This window comes from Tachysurus vachellii, chromosome 24, assembly GCF_030014155.1.
Source record: "Tachysurus vachellii isolate PV-2020 chromosome 24, HZAU_Pvac_v1, whole genome shotgun sequence".
NCBI classification, from domain to species: domain Eukaryota; kingdom Metazoa; phylum Chordata; class Actinopteri; order Siluriformes; family Bagridae; genus Tachysurus; species Tachysurus vachellii.
Genome location: NC_083483.1, coordinates 695,001 through 716,963, shown reverse-complemented (window position 1 = coordinate 716,963; position 21,963 = coordinate 695,001). Strand labels below are relative to the sequence as shown.

Below are 21,963 nucleotides of genomic sequence, written 5' to 3'. Positions count from 1 at the left end.
ACATTTATATCTTAACAGAGTATTAAACAGACGAGAGAATAAGAGACATTCACTTCATTTCATATGCAGATTAAAAATAAAAAGCTTCTGCTAATGAACTTCGCTGTGGAGCAGACAGACCTGCAGACTGAGAGGAATCTGAAGATGAGAAGATTTATTTTCCTTCTCGAGGTCAGGGGACGGGGTTTTATAGATCTTATTTAAATGAGTGCTGAGGAAGCCTGGGTCTGGAAGGGGTGAAGATTTCCCTCCTCTCATTAAAGGATTAATAATTAGCCGATCGGTCGGAAGGTTCGGCTCAGAGGACGAGAAAACGTCAGCAGGACCAGAGTCAGGAACCGCACGTGGTTTAAACCATCAGATGAAACTGACATGACTGAGTCTCACTAATTAAACACACAAACAGATAAATTACGCAATAAACAGGTGATGATTTTAACGGACCAGAGTTAGTGCTTAAAGAACATCACGTGTTGCCCAGTTTAACATTCTGATATGTTGCTATAGTAACCAGTCCTTCACAGGGACGTGTACCGCAGAGTCTGTGCTAAACAACGTATTCTGATATATTTATTGGAAGGAGTCTCCAGTGTCAGACAGAGAGAGAGAGAGAGAGAGAGAGAGAGAGAGAGAGAGAGAGAGAGAGAGAGAGAGAGAGAGAGAGAGAGACAGAGAGACAGGTACAGAGGGAGAGAGAGAGAGAGAGAGAGAGAGAGAGAGAGAGAGACAGAGAGAGAGAGAGACAGAGAGAGAGAGACAGGTACAGAGGGAGAGAGAGAGACAGAGAGACAGGTACAGAGAGAGAGAGAGAGAGAGAGAGACAGACAGAGAGAGAGAGAGACAGAGAGACAGGTACAGAGGGAGAGAGAGACAGAGAGACAGTTACAGAGGGAGAGAGAGAGAGAGAGAGAGAGAGAGAGAAAGAGAGACAGAGACAGAGAGAGATAGAGGGACAGAGAGAGAGAGAGACAGAGAGAGAGACAGAGAGAGAGAGCTAGATGGACAGAGAGAGATAGATAGAGAGAGAGAGAGAGAGAGAGAGAGAGAGAGAGAGAGAGAGAGAGAGAGGTACAGAGGGAGAGAGACAGAGAGAGAGAGACAGAGACAGAGAGACAGGTACAGAGGGAGAGAGAGAGAGAGAAAGAGAGAGAGAGACAGAGAGAGAGACAGAGAGAGAGAGAGACAGAGAGAGAGCTAGATGGACAGAGAGATAGAGAGACAGAGAGAGAGAGAGAGAGAGAGAGAGAGAGAGAGAGAGAGAGAGAGAGAGAGAGAGAGAGAGAGAGAGAGAGACAGGTACAGAGGGAGAGAGAGAGAGAGAAAGAGAGACAGAAAGAGAGCTAGATGGACAGAGAGATAGAGAGATAGAGAGAAAGAGAGACAGAGACAGAGAGAGATAGTGGGACAGAGATAGAGAGACAGAGAGAGAGACAGAGAGACAGGTACAGAGGGAGAGAGAGAGAGAGAGAGAGAGAGACAGAGAGACAGAGACAGAGAGAGACACAGAGAGACAGAGAGAGAGACAGAGAGAGAGAGACAGAGAGAGACACAGAGAGAGAGAGAGATTTACAGCTCCTTCTTTATATCATTACATTAAATGCAAACCAGTTTGAAAAATATTCTCTTTAATGTCACATAATAAAGTGGAGCAAAATCATGAGGTCTATCAGATATGAAAATTCACAAAATAAAATGTTTTTAATCTTCTAAATTATTGTAAAAGACTTTTTCACTTTTATGGTTACAGAAAATTCTACACTTTATTTATCGATCGTTTGAAATCTTGTCGAAGTTAGAGTTTTTAAATCGGACCTGGAAGAGAATTACTGATGATTTATTGATGCTGATTAATGTAAATGTGTTAGTGGAGATTCTGGAACCTGAACAGTGATAACTCCTAAAGTGGTCTAAAGTATTGGCACCACATTCCAGGACAATTTCACTATCCAGATGAATCCAAAAGCGGTTCAGAATGTCGCCGTGTTTCGAGAACATGTTGTGTACAGATATGTGTGTGAAGTAGGGTTGTGTTTGTTGAGTCATGTTCGTGTTGAGACTGAAGAAAAGTCACTGTTTAGTGGAGAACTCTTCATTTGGATCATGACTTCTTGTTCTCTAAAAAAAACGCAGCGTTAATGTCTGTTATAAAGCCATTAGACTTATATCAGAAATCATAACCTTAGTGTACAAAAGTGTGCTCTAATAAATCAGCTGTAAAGAGAAAAAATCATTTTCAGTCAGGAATTAACATTAGCGTTAATGCAGTGTCGAGTGCTGTGAAAGCAGATGCTTTTTAATAACTGTAAAATGTCTTTAAATGAGCAAACTCATAACCTCCTAATCCCAGAGCAGCCGTGATGCCGCCTCAGCACTTACTGATGGAGGCTTTAGTTTTGTGGAAATTTAAACTGGAAGGCGAACGGGCCTTCGGAGAGATAGACTCGTTTTTTATGAGAAAAACATCTCTCTTTTAGAGCTCTTCAACTTCCTTTTGTATTTATTTATTTTTTTATTGTCTCTGGCGGTTTGAGCGTGAGGCGAAAACCCTGCGAACGTAAATCTCCGATTTCAGATGCAAAACAACTGAAGACAAAATGTCGTCCAGGTTGAATTATTTTTTTCTGTTATTCTGTCATGTATTCAAATGAGAATCAAAATCACATTTGAGAAGAATCCATATTTTCCATATTCACTGTAAACATGTAACTCCCATTCACGTCAAAATATGAAAAAGGAACAACTCGGAAAGTCTGACCATAGAGAAGATTAACATGCTCTTATTATTATTGTTGTTATTATTATTATTATTATATATTCTTTTTATATTTATATTATATATACATATGCAATCAAATCACATTTATAAATTAATGTCACATGTATTACAATTCATAAATTAAGTGATGAACCGATAATAAAACATTAGCTAGGAAATTTCATACATAAAGTTTATATTGCAACCTGATATTGTGCATATCGCTGGATGACCATTATATATGAAAACAAGAATTAATTAAATAAACAAACGAATAAATAAATAATTATTAGGATGGGGTAGGCAGGTTTAGTCCTACAGGAAGTGATGTATGTGAAGTTCTGTGTGGTCCTGCGGTACAGAGTGTGACATCATTTTGTTGGTACAGATTTCAGATTACAGCATCATCACCGTCTGTCTTTTTTTTTTTTTTTTTTTTACAAGAAACTGAAAGCTTCCATTTTTTTCCGATTATCCTGAACATTAGCAGTCATATGCTCTACACACCGCTTGGTCAAATATTTGGCAGTGTATAAAACTGTAAAAATGACTCGTCACGTATGGTTTTCCTAGATAGCTATAGAAATAATGGTAATGTAATAACGTAGTGTTGTTATCATGAGGACGTGACCGACACTGATGGCTCAGAGAAGTCGTCTTCCTGCTCTTGTGTTTGGCATGCAGGTAAACATGTTCAGAAATTCTAAACTAAGGCCCCGGGTCCACCAGGAATTCCTTATATTACACAGTCGAAAAAAATGTAGTTGAAAAAATAGAAGTCTCTTTAGGGTAGGAAGTTTGGTCAGAATATTTTCTGCTAAGCCTTTTAAAGCCATTTTGTTTTTTCCCGTACGTTCACATTACCAGATAGAAGCGACACAAATACGATTTTCTGGCGATAACGCGTGATTTCTCCCAAACCTGTGAAGCCAGCCATCTGCGTCTTCTCAGACCGCTAGAAAAGGAAAGCAATATCTACCCTCTTCCAATACATGAGCTCACAGATGCCCACAACTGGCTGGTGATTGACAGGAAGGACAGAGTAGGACCCTCCCACCCAGACAGCAGGGACAGAGAGCAGATTTGCTCGCTAGGTTCCTGACCAGTGAGAGCTTGTAGCTTATCAGAACTTTTCTGTTGCACCACTCATCAGCTGTCCTGACTCAGATCTGGTGTGTACACAAAAATCTGATATCCCCCAAAATAACCTGAAAAAAAATAAAACCTGAGCCACTTTCATATTTGGTCCTGGATATATGGATACATATGAGAATGGTCTATTTGGAAGATATTTAGATCTATCCCAATGATTTAACCTAAGATTTGAGAAACCTACTAAAACTGAATAGTGTTTAAAACGTTGACGGTGAGGACGAGTACGGATCGCTCATGGTTACAGACGTGAACTGTTAAGATTGATCTGATGCAAAAATCGGAATTGGGCCTTGATGAAGCTTGTAATGTGAACGTAGCCTGCAATATTATACAGTGCATTAAATTTCATTTAATTGTATTTGGATTCAAGTGTTTATTTGTGTGCATTTAGTATAGATTGTTTGTGTTTTGTGGTATTTTTCTGTGGACTATTCGTGACTTCCTTCACATTCTGACCTTTATGCGATACCACCTGGCAATTTTTGGTTGCTCGTTTTTTAAAAAACGGAAAACTCTTTGGAGCTGCTCCGCAATTTCCAGGAGCTTTTTTGTTTTACTATCTCTCTGTGGCACATCTGTATCTGGTGCTATCTTCTATGTTAATGTGGAAGACCCAGAGCTGCTGCTCAACTACAGGGGAGGACCTGATGAAATGGTAAACTCAGATTTACTTAAGAGCAGGAAACATAATATGAAAATTGTTAAACTCCTGGTTGTAAAGAACAATCCAATATGAATCCATATCCATGTGGAAATACTGATGCTTTGTACAGCGCTTGTTTTTTCAGAGTCTCTATCTCATTGGTTTGTAGTTTTTCTTTCAAACCCTTCAGACGTCAGACTCAATACTGGGCATTCTTTTATAGATGCGTCGGGCACCACCGGCACTCATTGCTCTCGGGGCTGTGAATGTGCCGACTGGGGAAAGGGCTACATAAGGCATTACATGCTCGGGGTAAAATAGGTCAGGTGCCACCACCCCTATGCCAGGCCCCTTGCTGTCGATAACTGGACTTAATGTAAGTGGCACTAGCTGTTTGTAAATGTCCGTGGAGCTGCGGCCGTGAGCCAGGCGCTGGTCATCACGGAGCGTCTGCAGGAAAGGGTTCTCCGTCGGACGAGCCGGATACATTGATTTGCTGCGAGGGCCAATGCCAAGCGCACTAATGCCTGCGGAAGCAAGTGTGTGGCTAAGTTGTGCCGACTGACTCTTTGGAAGCTTATCTGGGACCATAGTGGACATGTGCAGGTTAGTGTGAGGAGTGCTGTCCTGAAGGCTCACACGTCGTGAAGAATTCTTTTGAGGCAGATTCTCATAAGAGTGCTGGCGGTGGATATAAATGCCCTCATTCTGATAGTGACTAATGATCCCTTCACCTTCTTGGTCACTCTGAGGAAGGTAGGCTGTGAAAGAAGCATTGGGATGTGGCAGAAACGCACAGAAGCTCCTATCTACACTTCCGCCTCGAATGGCACCTATGTTAGGGTGCAGGAACTGATCCTCACTTATGTCATACAGATTGGCAGAGTGCAGACAGGCATCACAGCGATACTGAGGTGGTCGCATGGTATAAAGCCCAGAATAGCTGGAGAACTTGGACAGACAACTACGGCAATGGGTTTGTCTCTGGTCCTGGGCAGGATTGGTCACTGCTGGACTGATCCCAGGCTTTCCGTAAGTATTGTATTTCTTTTCCTTAGCAGCAGTTGTGGCATTCTGCATGACGTCTGGTTCGTGAGCCTGAGGGAACTTGTTACTGTTAAGCTGCAGAATTGGCTGTTGCTCTGAAGAAGACGAAGGGCGAAGCTTGTTGTCTCTGTGCTCATTGAATATGTCTGGGTAGTGTATTCCATGCTCCTGATCTACTGAGTCAATGGTGTAGATCTGGCTGCTCTGACTGTTCTGGGAATAGATGTGAGCACTGTGATTGCTCTGCTGGCTGGCTTGGCTGGGCAATGCAGAGAGTTCCATGTCACTAAGGTCCCGTGGCAGGCGGTTACGCTTCCGGAGTGTATCTTTAACCTTGTGCTGTTTTGGTAGGTCAATACGGCCAGAGCAATCAGACATGTCTGAGCGTGCAGGCAAGTCTTCAGGCAAGTATCTCTGGCTTTTCATAGTTGCATGAGGCTCAAATACTGCTGCAGGAGAAGGTGGGGAATTGTCGGCAGGTCCTTGAGTCTGTCGCAGAGTTTCGACAGACTTCTTCCAAAGAGCACGTGATTTAGAAGCAGGTACTCCTGAGTCAACAGCACCACCTCCACCGCCACCACCACCACCACCTCCCGGGCCTCCGCTAACTACCACACCAGACTGGGCATCAGCTAGGCTAAGGGCACACTGACCAGGCAATAGGGTGTTGTTTAAAGGCTCTTTGTGGCGATTTGACAGCATGGTGTTGGTGTTGTTGTAGATTGCATCTTTTGGAGCCAGGTTATTACCTTTGTTACTACTCATAAGTTCCAGTAGTCCAGGTGTAGGAGCGAGGATGCTGGAGATGGGCCGTTTAGGTGAGGTTACCCCTAAAGTGGTAATCTCTTTAGCTGATTTCAGCAAGTGCAACATGTTGGCCTGAGGACTGAAACCTAACTCAGGAAGCTTCTTCATCTCAATGTGAACACCATGGATACAGCTCCAGATACCCTAAACAGACACAAAGAGGCATAGACAGAGTTTTAAGTTTTGTAGGGATGTTTTTTGATACTCGTCAATACAGATACTGAAATGAGTAACATATTGTATTCCTCCATATAAAAAGGCCATCGCAGAATATTTTTTTTTTTTATCTCATTGTTTAGGAAGTTGTAATCAGATAATGGCAGTTTTCACCAGGACAACTATGAGTAATTGAGCATGGTATCAGACTAATATAAAAGCACTCTGAGGTTTTTATATCTTCATTTGATTGTATTATTTACCCTGCTTATGGTAAAGAGAAGTCCAGGTTGTCCCGAGCATAGTCCTGTGAAGCAGTAACGCAGTCGCCAGTAGAACAGGTGCTCCCAACAAAAGGTGAGGAGAGAGAGCGCCATGGCAGCTGCCAGCATGTAGAAGACACCGGCCATGTTGTCCACATCCAGTTGACTGCTCATCACTTCATTTTTCTCATTATGGCAAATACCTGTGAGCCACTGAGCCTCCAGCTCCTCCATCTCACCTAGTTCAGAACAAACAAAATCACTGATTAATATATTAGCACTGATGTAAACACACTGCAGGACAAGATGTGGGATGTCTTGACATCTATGCTTTAGATATTTGTACACTGGTAGATACAAATATGTCATGATGATCCTACCATCTCCAATGATTCCTAAAATGGCAAGGTCCACATGCCGCTTCCAGTAGGATCCTTTCTGGAGGGCGATACCATAACCAGTGGTGGCAAAGACGTAGCCGCTGCCTATGGTCACCAGCTTACAGCCGTCATCTCGCCCTGCCATGTAGTTCAACACAGCCGCGTCGTAGATGAACGCATCCAGTTTGCTGTGCAAACCAATAATGAAGACAGCATCATGAAGACAGATCAGGTTGTGACAGGTTACAACTGAGGAACTGAATGAAATTTGAGAAATTCTACTTAATGGCAAAACTCAGCGATATCAATGATCCACAGGAAGCAAATGCACAAGACAGATGAGGTCGTACCCCGTCTTGAGGCTGACCAGTGCGTCCTGGACACCAGATTGGTGGTATTTGACCATGTACTGGTGCATGTCTGGGTAGTTCTTCCTGATGTTCCTCTCAGTGCTGCCATTTGGGACTGTACCAAAACGAAATGGCGGTGAAAATGAATATGGACTCTGGAACTGGAAAAAGAAGAAAAATAGGTTTAAGGAGGCTTTAGACAGCACAACAAATGGTGAATTCTATACAAATGTTCCTCTTTAACAGACAATACAGACCTGCCAACTCTGAAGAGGAAAACTGTTTAATATCATGTATTAATATCAAGACCAAAGTAAAAATGCTGTTCATTTATGAAAAAATTGACATAATTTTAAAAGTGATGAAATTATTACCAAAAGGTTTTTGGTGGCAGTGTAATTTGAGGTTAAAATGTGTATCTCCTATCTAAAACCTGTGCAGGTGGCAGGACTGAAAAAAGGTGGATAAGAAAATAAAAATCATACTTTTCTGTCACTGAGCCCAGTGACCTGGTCCACAAACTCCTCCTGGATCATGAAGGCAGCCAAGTTTGCAGTGTAACTGGCCAAGAAGATCACAGCAAAGAAGGCCCACACGGACACTATGAACTTACTGGTCGTGCCTCGAGGGTTCTGTACTGGTACAGAGTTATTGAATACAAGACCCCACAGAAGCCAGACGGCCTTGCCAATGGTGAAAGATGGACCATGAGGGTCTGGAGAGAAAGGATGAAAATTTCAGTTATCATCAGTTGGTTAAACCAGTAAACAATCTGTCCACAACCACCGTAGTATAGCTTCAACATGTAGAGCTCATGGATTTTCATAGAGTTCATGTAAGAAAATAAGAGTTGCACTGACTACCAAGGTTTTAATAGAATAGAACAGAACGGGGCACAGAAGTCTTTATTATCACCACATATACATTACAGCACAGTGGGATTCTTTTCTTCACGTCAGAGTGCAGGGGCAGCTATGATACAGTGCCCCTGGAGTAGGGAGGGTTGAGGGCCTTGCTCAAGGGCCCTGCTCAAGGGCCCAGCAGTGGCAGCTTGGCTGTGCTGGGCCTCGAACCCCGATCCTCCGATCAACAACCCAGAGCCTTAACAAGTTGAGCATCATGAGATGTTACGTTATGTTCTAACTTAAAACCCAGCAGGTGAAACATCTGCCATAAAAACAAAACTTTTGAAACCACCTCCTTAATTCAGTCACCAAATAAAAAGAGACATTATTAAAACAAACAAAAATCAATCAATAAATCATAAAGATAGAAAAAAGAAAATAGAACAAATGAAAGAGAACAAACATAAACAGACAGACCGAATGAAACAAATACAGTATTAAAAAATTAGAAAAACAAAAAGAAATCAATAATTAAAGAAAGAATGAATGAAAGAGTTAAAGGAAGAGGCACAAATAAAAAAAATAAAAAGAATGAAACAAATAAATAAATAAATAAAGAATAAAGAAATAAATATTCCATAAGAGAAAGATACAGACAGAAAAAAGGCTGACATGAATAATTAAAGAAAGAAAGAAAGAAAGGATAGAGAAGGAGGGGAGGATGTTGTTTCCAGGTGTTTTTACCTTTGCCCTGAGCGAGGTTTCTGTTGAAGCCCAGAGGACTGATGAACTCAAACAGGAAGACGGCGATTGCGGTGACGATGAGCAACATGACGAACATCATCACCCACACTGACGCGCTGAACGGCTCTACAGGAAGTGAAGGAGGGACGACAGGAAGATACAAAAAAACTGACACCAAAACAGAGTGAAAAGACAAAGAGTCACAGAACTGTGTTGAGATTTCTTAGATGTACCGAGAAAAGCGGACGGTGATACGGTTCCGTTGCTGCGGGAAACCATGACACTGATTCCTGTCTCTACAAAGGGCACGGAGAAATCGATGACCTCTGACCTCTCCTCGTTTATGGTCAACGAGCCAACAGCCATCACGGCCTTCTTATAAACCACCTACAAGTCAAAGACAAGCACAGAGAAGCAGTGTAGGAGCTGCACGTCTCTGGTAGTGACATGTTTAACTGCTTTTGTTGTTGTTGTTGTTGTCATTGTTGTTGTTGTTGTACTTACTGACCTCGCCCACCATGCCGTTCCACACGTTGTTGATTTTCTTGCCATGTTTGCCGTTAGTCACCAGGTAAAGGTCGTATGTGAACTTTACGTTCCTGGCAATTTTCTTTAGGATATCGATACAGAAACCCTTACAGCACTGCTTTAGATACGATCCACCTGTAGAGTTACTGTAAACACACACACACACACACACACACACACACACACATACACACCACACACGCCACACACGCCACACACACATACACACACACACACACCACACACCACACATACACACCACACACACCACACACACCACACACACACCACACACACACACAGCACACACACCACACACACACACACCACACACACACACAGCACACACACCACACACACACACACACACACACCACACACACACACACACACACACACACACACACACACCACACACACACACCACACACACACACACACACACACACACAGCACATACGCCACACACACAGACACGCACACACACACACACACCACACACATACACACACCACACACACACATACTCACACACATGCACACACACACACACACCACACACACCACACACACACCACACATACACACACACACACACACACACACACACACACACACACACACACAGCACATACGCCACACACACATACACACACACACACACACACACACACACCACACACACATACACACACCACACACACACACACACACACCACACACACATACACACACCACACACACACCACACACACACCCCACACACACACACACACACACACACACCACACACGCCATACACACCACACACACACCACACACACACACACACACCACACACGCCACACACACACACCACACACACACCACACACACACACCACACACACACACACACCACACACGCCATACACACCACACACACACCACACACACACACACACCACACACGCCACACACACACACCACACACACACCACACACACACACACACACACCACACACACACACACACCACACACCACACACACCACACACACACACACACACACACACACACACACAAGAGAGTCTTACTCTATGATGTGTTGTATTTAGGAACATTACAGTTTGATGTAGCATTTATGAACGTCTTACTCTTTCATGTGTTTCCTGCAGGGTACAGAGTTACGTGTACACGTCCCTGTCAGAATGTCCACATCGTCCACTATAACAAATGGTTTTTCCTCTAATGTCACGATGCTCAAGTGATTTTCGTCTGCTTCTGCATCTCCAAATGAGTTGTACCGAGGCCACACTGGAAATTTCAATATCAACGAATGGTTCTCCCAGCGGCCCATCTACAGTATAACACACACACACACACACACACACACACACACACACATTGTTCTTTCAGTCACTTCCTCCCTCAGGCTGTGTTATTGTGAGAATGTGTTAGACAGTCTAATGTGTGTACATTTAGCACTGATGTTTTGTAATTGTCTCAAGTGTGTTTGCATTGTTATTCAAGTGTGTGTGTATGTGTGTTTGTGTGTGTGTGTGTGTATGTGTGTGTGCGTGTAAGCTCTGTCAGCACCTTCTCCTCACACCCCTGTTTTAGCCCAGTGCAGTGAGAAATGATTAGTGTGACACTCTTTACACACACTGCAGGGTTTCAGTGCTTGTGTGTGCAAGAGAAAATGAGAGTAAGAAAGAAAGAAAGAAAGAAAGAAAGAAAGAAAGAAAGAAAGAAAGAAAGAAAGGAAGACTGGTCTCCATTCTGCAGGTTGCTCCTGTGCTAGTTTGCTTCAATAACACTGCTTGAATACCTGGAGCTGAAGCGTCCTTCAAACAGGAACTGCTGAGTAAAATCCAGACACTGCAGAACTGCACAGGTACATGTTTTTTATTTGAGCATGGTTAAGGATTTTTTCCAGGACTTTGTCCTCTCTGATGGGATTATGGCCACTTTGGTGGTCTGTAAGTGGGACTTACAGTGAGAACTGGAGTACAAACCATCTGTAGCACTCCAGCAGTTGTCCTTTGGTACAAGGTCTAGAGCTATTAAGGCTATGGCTTACATTTGTGCAGGATCAGTGTACAGCCTGCTTCATGTATACTTCTGAGGACCATATGCTAGAGATAATCATCCCAGGACTTGCTATAGATGACCACATCATTCTGGTAGACTGCGCAATAACCTTCACAAACTGCCTGTACACAGTCCATTAGGCATTGGGAGGTGGCAGCAGCCCCATGCAAACAGAGCTGCATGACTTTGAACTGGAAAATTCCCAGCAGTACTCCCTGATTCTCTCCTAAAGTGGAACCTGACAATATCCTTTATAGAGGTAATAAAAGTAGTGCTCAAGGGCTTAAGAATGACAGCTTGGTGATGCTGGGATTTCATCTCACCAACTTGCTGTACAAGTGCCTTATAACCTATGAGCAACAGTGCTGCTTCCTTCACTGTAGGAGCAATCATGCCCATGTTCCTCATGGTTTAGATGTCCCTATTCAGTGCCTCAACCTGTCTCTCTGTAGCCATATGGCCACTGTGGGTTGGTGTCAGATCAAATGTCCCAGTGAATCATTTGCTGCAGAAGGTGCGTCCTCGAGGCTTTCTGCTGGTCCAGTTTTGGAGACTCCTTAAAGACATGTCATAGTAAAAGATTTCTGGTCTCCACCTACAATTAAGATCATACATTCCACATTGTCAAAAGATTCACAATTTTAAGTTCACTGCTCTGCCCTGCTATACCTCACAGGTAACAGAAGCCATTGTGCAGACGATGGAATATACAGTAGCCCCTGCCACCTGGCAAACATCTTACTTGTGGAGGTGGGAAATAGGAGGATGATATTCTTCCCAGGCTTGTACTCGTGCTGATCATACCAGCATACTGCTGAGTTTGCTGAGCCGTTTACAGAATCCCTCTGGCACTTTTTGGTACCTCTCCAGGTGGTCTCTTATCTCTAGTACTGAACAATTTCCATTTTCAGCACCCGGCTCCTCTATGTCTAGTGGTCCCTGAATAGGTCGGCCATGTTCCAGCTCGAAATGTGAGAACCCAGTGCATGTGTGTGGTGCGTCTCTTTATGCAAAAAGCAGAAAAGAAAGTCATTCATCAAAGTCCCTGTGTCTGTAGGAATCTTGCTGAGTCTGTATATGAGTACATCCTTGTGGTTCAGATAGCTGTGATAAACAACTGGTTGTGAAGCTGCATCTTAATACAGGAGATGAAGATGCTTCCACTGATCTGTTCCCTGAATTCTGGGGTGGTTTTAGAGCACAGAGGAAAAGAATAAAAGAAAGAAAACAGAACGAAAGAGACCTCAGAGAAATAAGAAGTCATTAAAAGAATGTGTGAGCGGGGAAGTGATTAGGAAAACGAGAGCATGAAGAGGAGAGAAAGAGAGAGAGAACACCTAAAACTAATGACAGGAAGAGAGAACGAGGCTAAGAGATAGATTATTATGAAGAAAACCAACGCATTATTTAGTCAATTAGCTAAATTAAGCGAGACGTGAAAGAGCAAACTGAGAAGACTGAAACGATCCAGAAACACCAGTGAAGGCAAAAAAAACTCATTCAGGAAATAATGATTCACTGTGGAACTCAACACAGCTCAACCAGGAAACACACACACACACACACACACACACACACACACAGTACAAAGTACAAGTACATTTGCCCATCACACTTCACTCTTCCTGTTGAGAGAAAAGATTAGTGCAGCCATTTCATATGTATCTGAAAGCTAGCCTGTGTTGTGTTAATGAGAGTGTTGTGTGTGTTTATCTGGACGTTTGAGAAAAAGCTTCTTATTTCTAATTTATAACTACAAAGGGGGGGCACGGTGGCTTAGTGGTTAGCACGTTTGCCTCACACCTCCAGGGTTGGGGGTTCGATTCCCGCCTCCACCTTGTGTGTGTGGAGTTTGCATGTTCTCCCCGTGCCTCGGGGGTTTCCTCCGGGTACTCCGGTTTCCTCCCCCGGTCCAAAGACATGCATGGTAGGTTGATTGGCATCTCTGGAAAATTGTCCGTAGTGTGTGAGTGTGTGAGTGAATGAGAGTGTGTGTGTGCCCTGCGATGGGTTGGCACTCCGTCCAGGGTGTATCCTGCCTTGATGCCCGATGACGCCTGAGATAGGCACAGGCTCCCCGTGACCTGAGGTAGTTCGGATAAGCGGTAGAAGATGAATGAATGAATGAATAAATGAATGAATGAATGAATGAACTACAAAAGGGAAACAGAAAGTGCTAGAGAAAGAAAAGGTGACAGTAAGAAAGAGAGAGAAAAGAAAGGGGTATTATACCACCCTGATTTGTTAATGCAAACAGTTTATGATTTATTCTAGCGCTTCAGATTGATCATGCTTTTTATCCATTTATAGTTGCATGTAATGCTGTGGAACATCAGTGACGTGAGTTCACTGGCATCTCTTTATTCTCTATATTATTTTCTGTTTTTCTGAATGCTGTTCCTTCTCACCAAGTTACCCAGAAGACTGAAGTCTCCACAGATCCTCATGATTCCTTATGAAGAAATTTTCATCTGGAGAACTGATTATAAAAGTAAAAGAACAAAAAAGAAGCTCACCTTTTCCCATTCCCTCTCGGTGTTGAGTACAATAACCACCAGTTTAGGGTTCACCTGATAACCATCATCCATAAATGACAGATCTCTGCCCTCCAGATTGACACCCATCATGTACCTGCAACACACAGTGTAATGTTACACGTTACTCTTCAGCAATAATGAGTCTGAGGGAAACAGATGGAAATGACCCATAATGAAAACAAACAGACCGGGAGAGAGACCGAAAAAACGAATAAAGAACAAAACAGAAGAAAAGATAATATTGATGAATCCCTTGTTTAACATGGTATAGACCATTACAGAGTAAAGCAGTGTACGAGGTGTAGACTGTTATAATGTAGAGCAGTGTACGAGGTGTAGACTGTTATAATGTAGAGCAGTGTAATAGGTGTAGACTGTTATAAAGTAGAGCAGTGTAATAGGTTTAGACCGTTATAATGTAGAGCAGTGTAATAGGTTTAGACCGTTATAAAGTAGAGCAGTGTACAAGGTGTAGACTGTTATAATGTAGAGCAGTGTACAAGGTGTAGACTGTTATAATGTAGAGCAGTGTAATAGGTGCAGACTGTTATAAAGTAGAGCAGTGTAATAGGTTTAGACCGTTATAATGTAGAGCAGTGTACGAGGTGTAGACCGTTATAATGTAGAGCAGTGTAATAGGTGTAGACCATTATATTGTAGAGCAGTGTACGAGGTGTAGACCGTTATAATGTAGAGCAGTGTAATAGGTGTAGACCGTTATAATGTAGAGCAGTGTACGAGGTGTAGACCGTTATAATGTAGAGCAGTGTAATAGGTGTAGACCATTATATTGTAGAGCAGTGTACGAGGTGTAGACCGTTATAATGTAGAGCAGTGTAATAGGTGTAGACCGTTATAATGTAGAGCAGTGTACGAGGTTTAGACCGTTATAAAGTAGAGCAGTGTACAAGGTGTAGAATGTTATAATGTAGAGCAGTGTACAAGGTGTAGACTGTTATAATGTAGAGCAGTGTAATAGGTGCAGACTGTTATAAAGTAGAGCAGTGTACAAGGTGTAGAATGTTATAATGTAGAGCAGTGTACAAGGTGTAGACTGTTATAATGTAGAGCAGTGTAATAGGTGCAGACTGTTATAAAGTAGAGCAGTGTAATAGGTTTAGACCGTTATAATGTAGAGCAGTGTACGAGGTGTAGACCGTTATAATGTAGAGCAGTGTAATAGGTGTAGACCATTATATTGTAGAGCAGTGTACGAGGTGTAGACCGTTATAATGTAGAGCAGTGTAATAGGTGTAGACCGTTATAATGTAGAGCAGTGTACGAGGTGTAGACCGTTATAATGTAGAGCAGTGTAATAGGTGTAGACCGTTATAATGTAGAGCAGTGTACGAGGTGTAGACCGTTATAATGTAGAGCAGTGTAATAGGTGTAGACCGTTATAATGTAGAGCAGTGTACGAGGTGTAGACCGTTATAATGTAGAGCAGTGTACGTGGTGTAGACCGTTATAATGTAGAGCAGTGTACGAGGTGTAGACCGTTATAATGTAGAGCAGTGTACGAGGTGTAGACCGTTATAAAGTAGAGCAGTGTAGGAGGTGTAGACCGTTATAATGTAGAGCAGTGTACGAGGTGTAGACCGTTATAAAGTAGAGCAGTGTACGAGGTGTAGACCGTTATAAAGTAGAGCAGTGTAATAGATGTAGACCGTTATAATGTAGAGCAGTGTAATAGGTGTAGACCGTTATAAAGTAGAGCAGTGTATGAGGTGTAGACCGTTATAATGTAGAGCAGTGTACGAGGTGTAGACTGTTATAATGTAGAGCAGTGTACGAGGTGTAGACCGTTATAAAGTAGAGCAGTGTAATAGGTGCAGACCGTTATAATGTAGAGCAGTGTACGAGGTGTAGACCGTTATAATGTACAGCAGTGTAATAGATGTAGACCGTTATAATGTAGAGCAGTGTACGAGGTGTAGACTGTTATAATGTAGAGCAGTGTACGAGGTGTAGACCGTTATAATGTAGAGCAGTGTAATAGGTGTAGATCGTTATAAAGTAGAGCAGTGTAATAGGTGCAGACCGTTATAATGTAGAGCAGTGTAATAGATGTAGACCGTTATAAAGTAGAGCAGTGTAATAGGTGTAGACTGTTATAATGTAGAGCAGTTTACGAGGTGTAGACTGTTATAAAGTAGAGCAGTGTACGAGGTGTAGACCGTTATAAAGTAGAGCAGTGTACGAGGTGTAGACCGTTATAATGTAGAGCAGTGTAATAGGTGTAGACCGTTATAATGTAGAGCAGTGTACGTGGTGTAGACCGTTATAATGTAGAGCAGTGTACGAGGTGTAGACCGTTATAAAGTAGAGCAGTGTACAAGGTGTAGACCGTTATAAAGTAGAGCAGTGTACGAGGTGTAGACCGTTATAATGTAGAGCAGTGTACGAGGTGTAGACCGTTATAATGTAGAGCAGTGTAATAGGTGTAGACCGTTATAATGTAGAGCAGTGTAATAGATGTAGACCGTTATAATGTAGAGCAGTGTAATAGATGTAGACCATTATAATGTAGAGCAGTGTAATAGGTGTAGACCGTTATAAAGTAGAGCAGTGTACGAGGTGTAGACCATTATAAAGTAGAGCAGTGTACGTGGTGTAGACTGTTATAATGTAGAGCAGTGTAATAGGTGTAGACCGTTATAAAATAGAGCAGTGTAATAGGTGTAGACCATTATAAAGTAGAGCAGTGTACGAGGTGTAGACTGTTATAATGTAGAGCAGTGTAATAGGTGTAGACTGTTATAAAGTAGAGCAGTGTACGAGGTGTAGACTGTTATAATGTAGAGCAGTGTAATAGGTGTAGACTGTTATAAAGTAGAGCAGTGTACGAGGTGTAGACCGTTATAAAGTAGAGCAGTGCACGAGGTGTAGACCGTTATAATGTAGAGCAGTGTACGTGGTGTAGACTGTTATAATGTAGAGCAGTGTAATAGGTGTAGACCGTTATAAAGTAGAGCAGTGTACGAGGTGTAGACCGTTATAAAGTAGAGCAGTGTACGAGGTGTAGACCGTTATAATGTAGAGCAGTGTAATAGGTATAGACCGTTATAAAATAGAGCAGTGTAATAGGTGTAGACCGTTATAAAGTAGAGCAGTGTAATAGGTATAGACCGTTATAAAATAGAGCAGTGTAATAGGTGTAGACCGTTATAAAGTAGAGCAGTGTAATAGGTGTAGACCGTTATAAAATAGAGCAGTATAATAGGTGTAGACCGTTATAAAGTAGAGCAGTGTAATAGGTGTAGACCGTTATAAAGTAGAGCAGTGTAATAGGTGTAGACTGTTATAAAGTAGAGCAGTGTACGAGGTGTAGACCGTTATAAAGTAGAGCAGTGTAATAGGTGTAGACCGTTATAAAGTAGAGCAGTGTACGAGGTGTAGACCATTATAAAGTAGAGCAGTGTAATAGGTGTAGACTGTTATAATGTAGAGCAGTGTAATAGGTGTAGACCGTTATAATGTAGAGCAGTGCAATAGATGTAGACCTTTATAATGTAGAGCAGTGTACGAGGTGTAGACCGTTATAAAGTAGAGCAGTGTAATAGGTGTAGACCGTTATAAAGTAGAGCAGTGTACGAGGTGTAGACTGTTATAATGTAGAGCAGTGTAATAGGTGTAGACCGTTATAAAGTAGAGCAGTGTAATAGATGTAGACCGTTATAATGTAGAGCAGTGTACGTGGTGTAGACTGTTATAAAGTAGAGCAGTGTAATAGATGTAGACCGTTATAATGTAGAGCAGTGTACGTGGTGTAGACTGTTATAATGTAGAGCAGTGTAATAGGTGTAGACCGTTATAAAGTAGAGCAGTGTAATAGGTGTAGACCATTATAAAGTAGAGCAGTGTACGAGGTGTAGACCGTTATAATGTAGAGCAGTGTACGAGGTGTAGACCGTTATAATGTAGAGCAGTGTAATAGGTGTAGACCGTTATAAAGTAGAGCAGTGTACGAGGTGTAGACCGTTATAATGTAGAGCAGTATAATAGTTGTAGACCGTTATAATGTAGAGCAGTGTAATAGATGTAGACCGTTATAATGTAGAGCAGTGTAATAGATGTAGACCGTTATAATGTAGAGCAGTGTAATAGGTGTAGACCGTTATAAAGTAGAGCAGTGCACGAGGTGTAGACCGTTATAATGTAGAGCAGTGTAATGGATGTAGACTGTTATAATGTAGAGCAGTGTAATAGATGTAGACTGTTATAATGTAGAGCAGTGTAATAGGTGTAGACCGTTATAATGTAGAGCAGTGTAATAGGTGTAGACCATTATAAAGTAGAGCAGTGTAATAGATGTAGACCGTTATAATGTAGAGCAGTGTACGTGGTGTAGACCGTTATAATGTAGAGCAGTGTACGAGGTGTAGACTGTTATAATGTAGAGCAGTGTACGAGGTGTAGACCGTTATAAAGTAGAGCAGTGTACGAGGTGTAGACCGTTATAATGTAGAGCAGTGTACGTGGTGTAGACTGTTATAATGTAGAGCAGTGTAATAGGTGTAGACCGTTATAAAGTAGAGCAGTGTAATAGGTGTAGACCATTATAAAGTAGAGCAGTGTAATAGGTGTAGACCGTTATAAAGTAGAGCAGTGTAATAGGTGTAGACCGTTATAAAGTAGAGCAGTGTACGAGGTGTAGACTGTTATAATGTAGAGCAGTGTAATAGGTGTAGACCGTTATAATGTAGAGCAGTGTAATAGGTGTAGACCGTTATAAAGTAGAGCAGTGTACGAGGTGTAGACCGTTATAAAGTAGAGCAGTGTAACAGGTGTAGACCGTTATAAAGTAGAGCAGTGTAATAGATGTAGACCGTTATAAAGTAGAGCAGTGTACGAGGTGTAGACTGTTATAATGTAGAGAAGTGTAATAGGTGTAGACCGTTATAAAGTAGAGCAGTGTAATAGATGTAGACCGTTATAAAGTAGAGCAGTGTAATAGATGTAGACCGTTATAAAGTAGAGCAGTGTACGAGGTGTAGACTGTTATAATGTAGAGCAGTGTAATAGGTGTAGACCGTTATAATGTACAGCAGTGTAATAGATGTAGACCGTTATAATGTAGAGCAGTGTACGTGGTGTAGACCGTTATAATGTAGAGCAGTGTACGAGGTGTAGACTGTTATAATGTAGAGCAGTGTAATAGGTGTAGACCATTATAAAGTAGAGCAGTGTAATAGATGTAGACCGTTATAATGTAGAGCAGTGTACGTGGTGTAGACCGTTATAATGTAGAGCAGTGTACGTGGTGTAGACCGTTATAATGTAGAGCAGTGTACGAGGTGTAGACTGTTATAATGTAGAGCATTGTAATAGGTGTAGACCGTTATAATGTAGAGCAGTGTAATAGGTGTACTTTTGCTACATGATGGAGAAGCTGACGGAGAACTGCACAGCCACCCTGGGCCTTTTTTATTGGATATTTAGTTACTGTTTACTAGCATCTTTAGGCTTAAACACTTTTTGTGAATTTTGTAGTAAGCTATGCAGATGCGTTAGTTGCTAACACTGCATTGTCTTTGTGTGTGTGTGTGTGTGTGTGTGTGTGTGTGTGTGTTTGTGTGTGGATGTATGTGTGTGTGTGTGGATGTGTGTGTGTGTGGATGTGTGTGTACTTGGTGTTTTTCTGGGCTGTGCTAGATTAAACGGTTGTGATTAAAGGTGGACTTTTCGTGTTTTTGTGCAGGTGCAGATCATCCCTTGGAGTAAAAATCCCATGTCTTAACTATTCCAGATGTTTTTACATACACACTGGTTCGTATGAACGTAAATCTGGGTGTGTTCTTCACTTTAGTGTGCTTCTTTAGGCAGGTGAGAACACAGAGTTCTCTCTCAGGTGCAGACCAAAAGGACAAATCTAAGAGCATTTAGGTGAGGATTAAATCTATGACAGATGCGAGCTGCTAATCTGAACCAAAGAACAGAAAGAAAATAGTAAGAATCCAGATGTAAATCCTATTAAAAACCTGTGGAATGTCCTGTAAAAGGCCTTGTACAGGAGATCCGCTCACTGTCTGATGGAGCTTTAGTTTTGCAAGATTTTGTAAGTTTGGAAAGTGTTTAAACTCTGAGCCCAAAACACTGAGTGCTGCTTCACAAGCCAACAATGTTTACAGAAAGTATTAGTTTAATAGACGGTATATATACTGTATATGTGTACTGTATATACAGAGTCAGTGGATACACGAGGTGATTATTCCTCTACCGTTTATTTGTTTGCAAGGTAAATTTGTTCTTAAAAAAACAAGCCTAATCTTGTTTTAATAATCCTGGAGCGTATTGCAACAGCCGCACAGCATCTAGAAATGATGTAATGTCATTATGATGTTATACGCTATACAGCCATGCTCATATATCACCACCCTAAAAGGCGAACAGGCTTCGGCTCCTTTATTACCCAGCAGATGCAGGGAAAAGTCAGCTCCTTCCTCCAGCATCTATGTTTAGCTCCACCTACAACCTGGGCCACTTCTATCACACACACACACACACACACACACACACACACACACACACACAACAAGTCAGAGATTGAGTGTTCTCAGGTCCTCAGGCAGATCATAAGTCTCATTTTCATGTCAGATGAGCTGCCATTGCTTTTCAATACACAACACATCATTATTCAAATGTTTGCCTGCTCTATATCAGGACTAACGTGATTTTTTTTTAACTTCACACCGTCTCCAAACAGCATTTTCACATTTCTTCGCTCAGAGTCCCGGCACAGAGCGATGTAGTACAAGCAGGTTGGCGTTTCATTATTATACACTTGTGATTCCGAGCCAACAGCCGCGAATCAATTTTCAAGAAAATGCTCAGGGTCAGATGACATTCCCAAGTCTATGGGTGGGGTGGGGTGGGGGGGGTGGGGGGCTGTGGTGGATGTGTGGGGGAGCAGACAGCCGTCTTGTTCGAATGTGATCGTGGATGAGTCGCCCAGTGATTATCTTCATCCTTCACACCATCTCAAAGGTCAGAGAAGAGAAAGAGGTTTCTTTCTTTTCACTCCGATCGTCTCAGACGCCCGAGGCTCAGACTCATGAGCTGCCCTTTAGAGTCAGACGCTGAGAGACCACGCCCTGATCACTCGCACCTCAGTTCAGCAGATATTCAGGACTCTACTGTACGAGTACATGATAAATAAAGAACCCAAATCCAACACTACACACACACACACATACACACTCCTCTCGGTCTACTAAAATATTATCCATCCATCCATCCATCCATCCATCCATTTTCTAGCGCTTATCCGGGGCCGGGTCACGGGGGCAGCAGTCTGAGCAGGGACACCCAGACTTCTCTCTCCCCAGACACTTCCTCCAGCTCCTCCGGGGGAATAAAGAGGCGTTCCCAGGCCAGCCGAGAGACATAGTCCCTCCAGCGTGTCCTAGGTCTTCCTCGGGGCCTCCTCCCGTTTGGACATGCCTGGAACACCTCTCCAGGGAGGCGTCCAGGAGGCATCCGGAACAGATGCCCGAGCCACCTCAGCTGACTCCTCTCGATGTGGAGGAGCAGCAGCTCTACTCTGAGCTCCTCCCGAGTGACTGAGCTCCTCACCCTGTCTCTAAGGGAGCGCCCAGCCACCCTGCGGAGGAAACTCATTTCGGCTGCCTGTATCCGGGATCTTGTCCTTTCGGTCATGACCCAAAGCTCATGACCATA

General features: G+C 42.5%; 1 protein-coding gene across 2 annotated transcripts in view; it reads right to left on the bottom strand.

Moving 5' to 3' along the window:
* Positions 1-1,499: 1,499 nt before the first annotated feature.
* The window catches only part of grin2ab (glutamate receptor, ionotropic, N-methyl D-aspartate 2A, b), a 97,104-nt gene continuing 76,640 nt past the window's right edge, over positions 1,500-21,963 (bottom strand). For both annotated transcript variants that reach the window (XM_060860267.1, XM_060860266.1), the window contains 10 exons: positions 14,263-14,377; positions 10,810-11,012; positions 9,654-9,819; positions 9,379-9,532; positions 9,146-9,271; positions 8,042-8,271; positions 7,557-7,717; positions 7,207-7,394; positions 6,827-7,065; positions 1,500-6,551 (listed from right to left, as the gene is read on the bottom strand). In XM_060860267.1, coding sequence (XP_060716250.1) covers positions 4,740-6,551; positions 6,827-7,065; positions 7,207-7,394; positions 7,557-7,717; positions 8,042-8,271; positions 9,146-9,271; positions 9,379-9,532; positions 9,654-9,819; positions 10,810-11,012; positions 14,263-14,377 — 3,394 coding nt within the window. In that variant the 3' untranslated portion in view covers positions 1,500-4,739. The remainder of the gene's footprint in view (positions 6,552-6,826; positions 7,066-7,206; positions 7,395-7,556; positions 7,718-8,041; positions 8,272-9,145; positions 9,272-9,378; positions 9,533-9,653; positions 9,820-10,809; positions 11,013-14,262; positions 14,378-21,963) is intronic.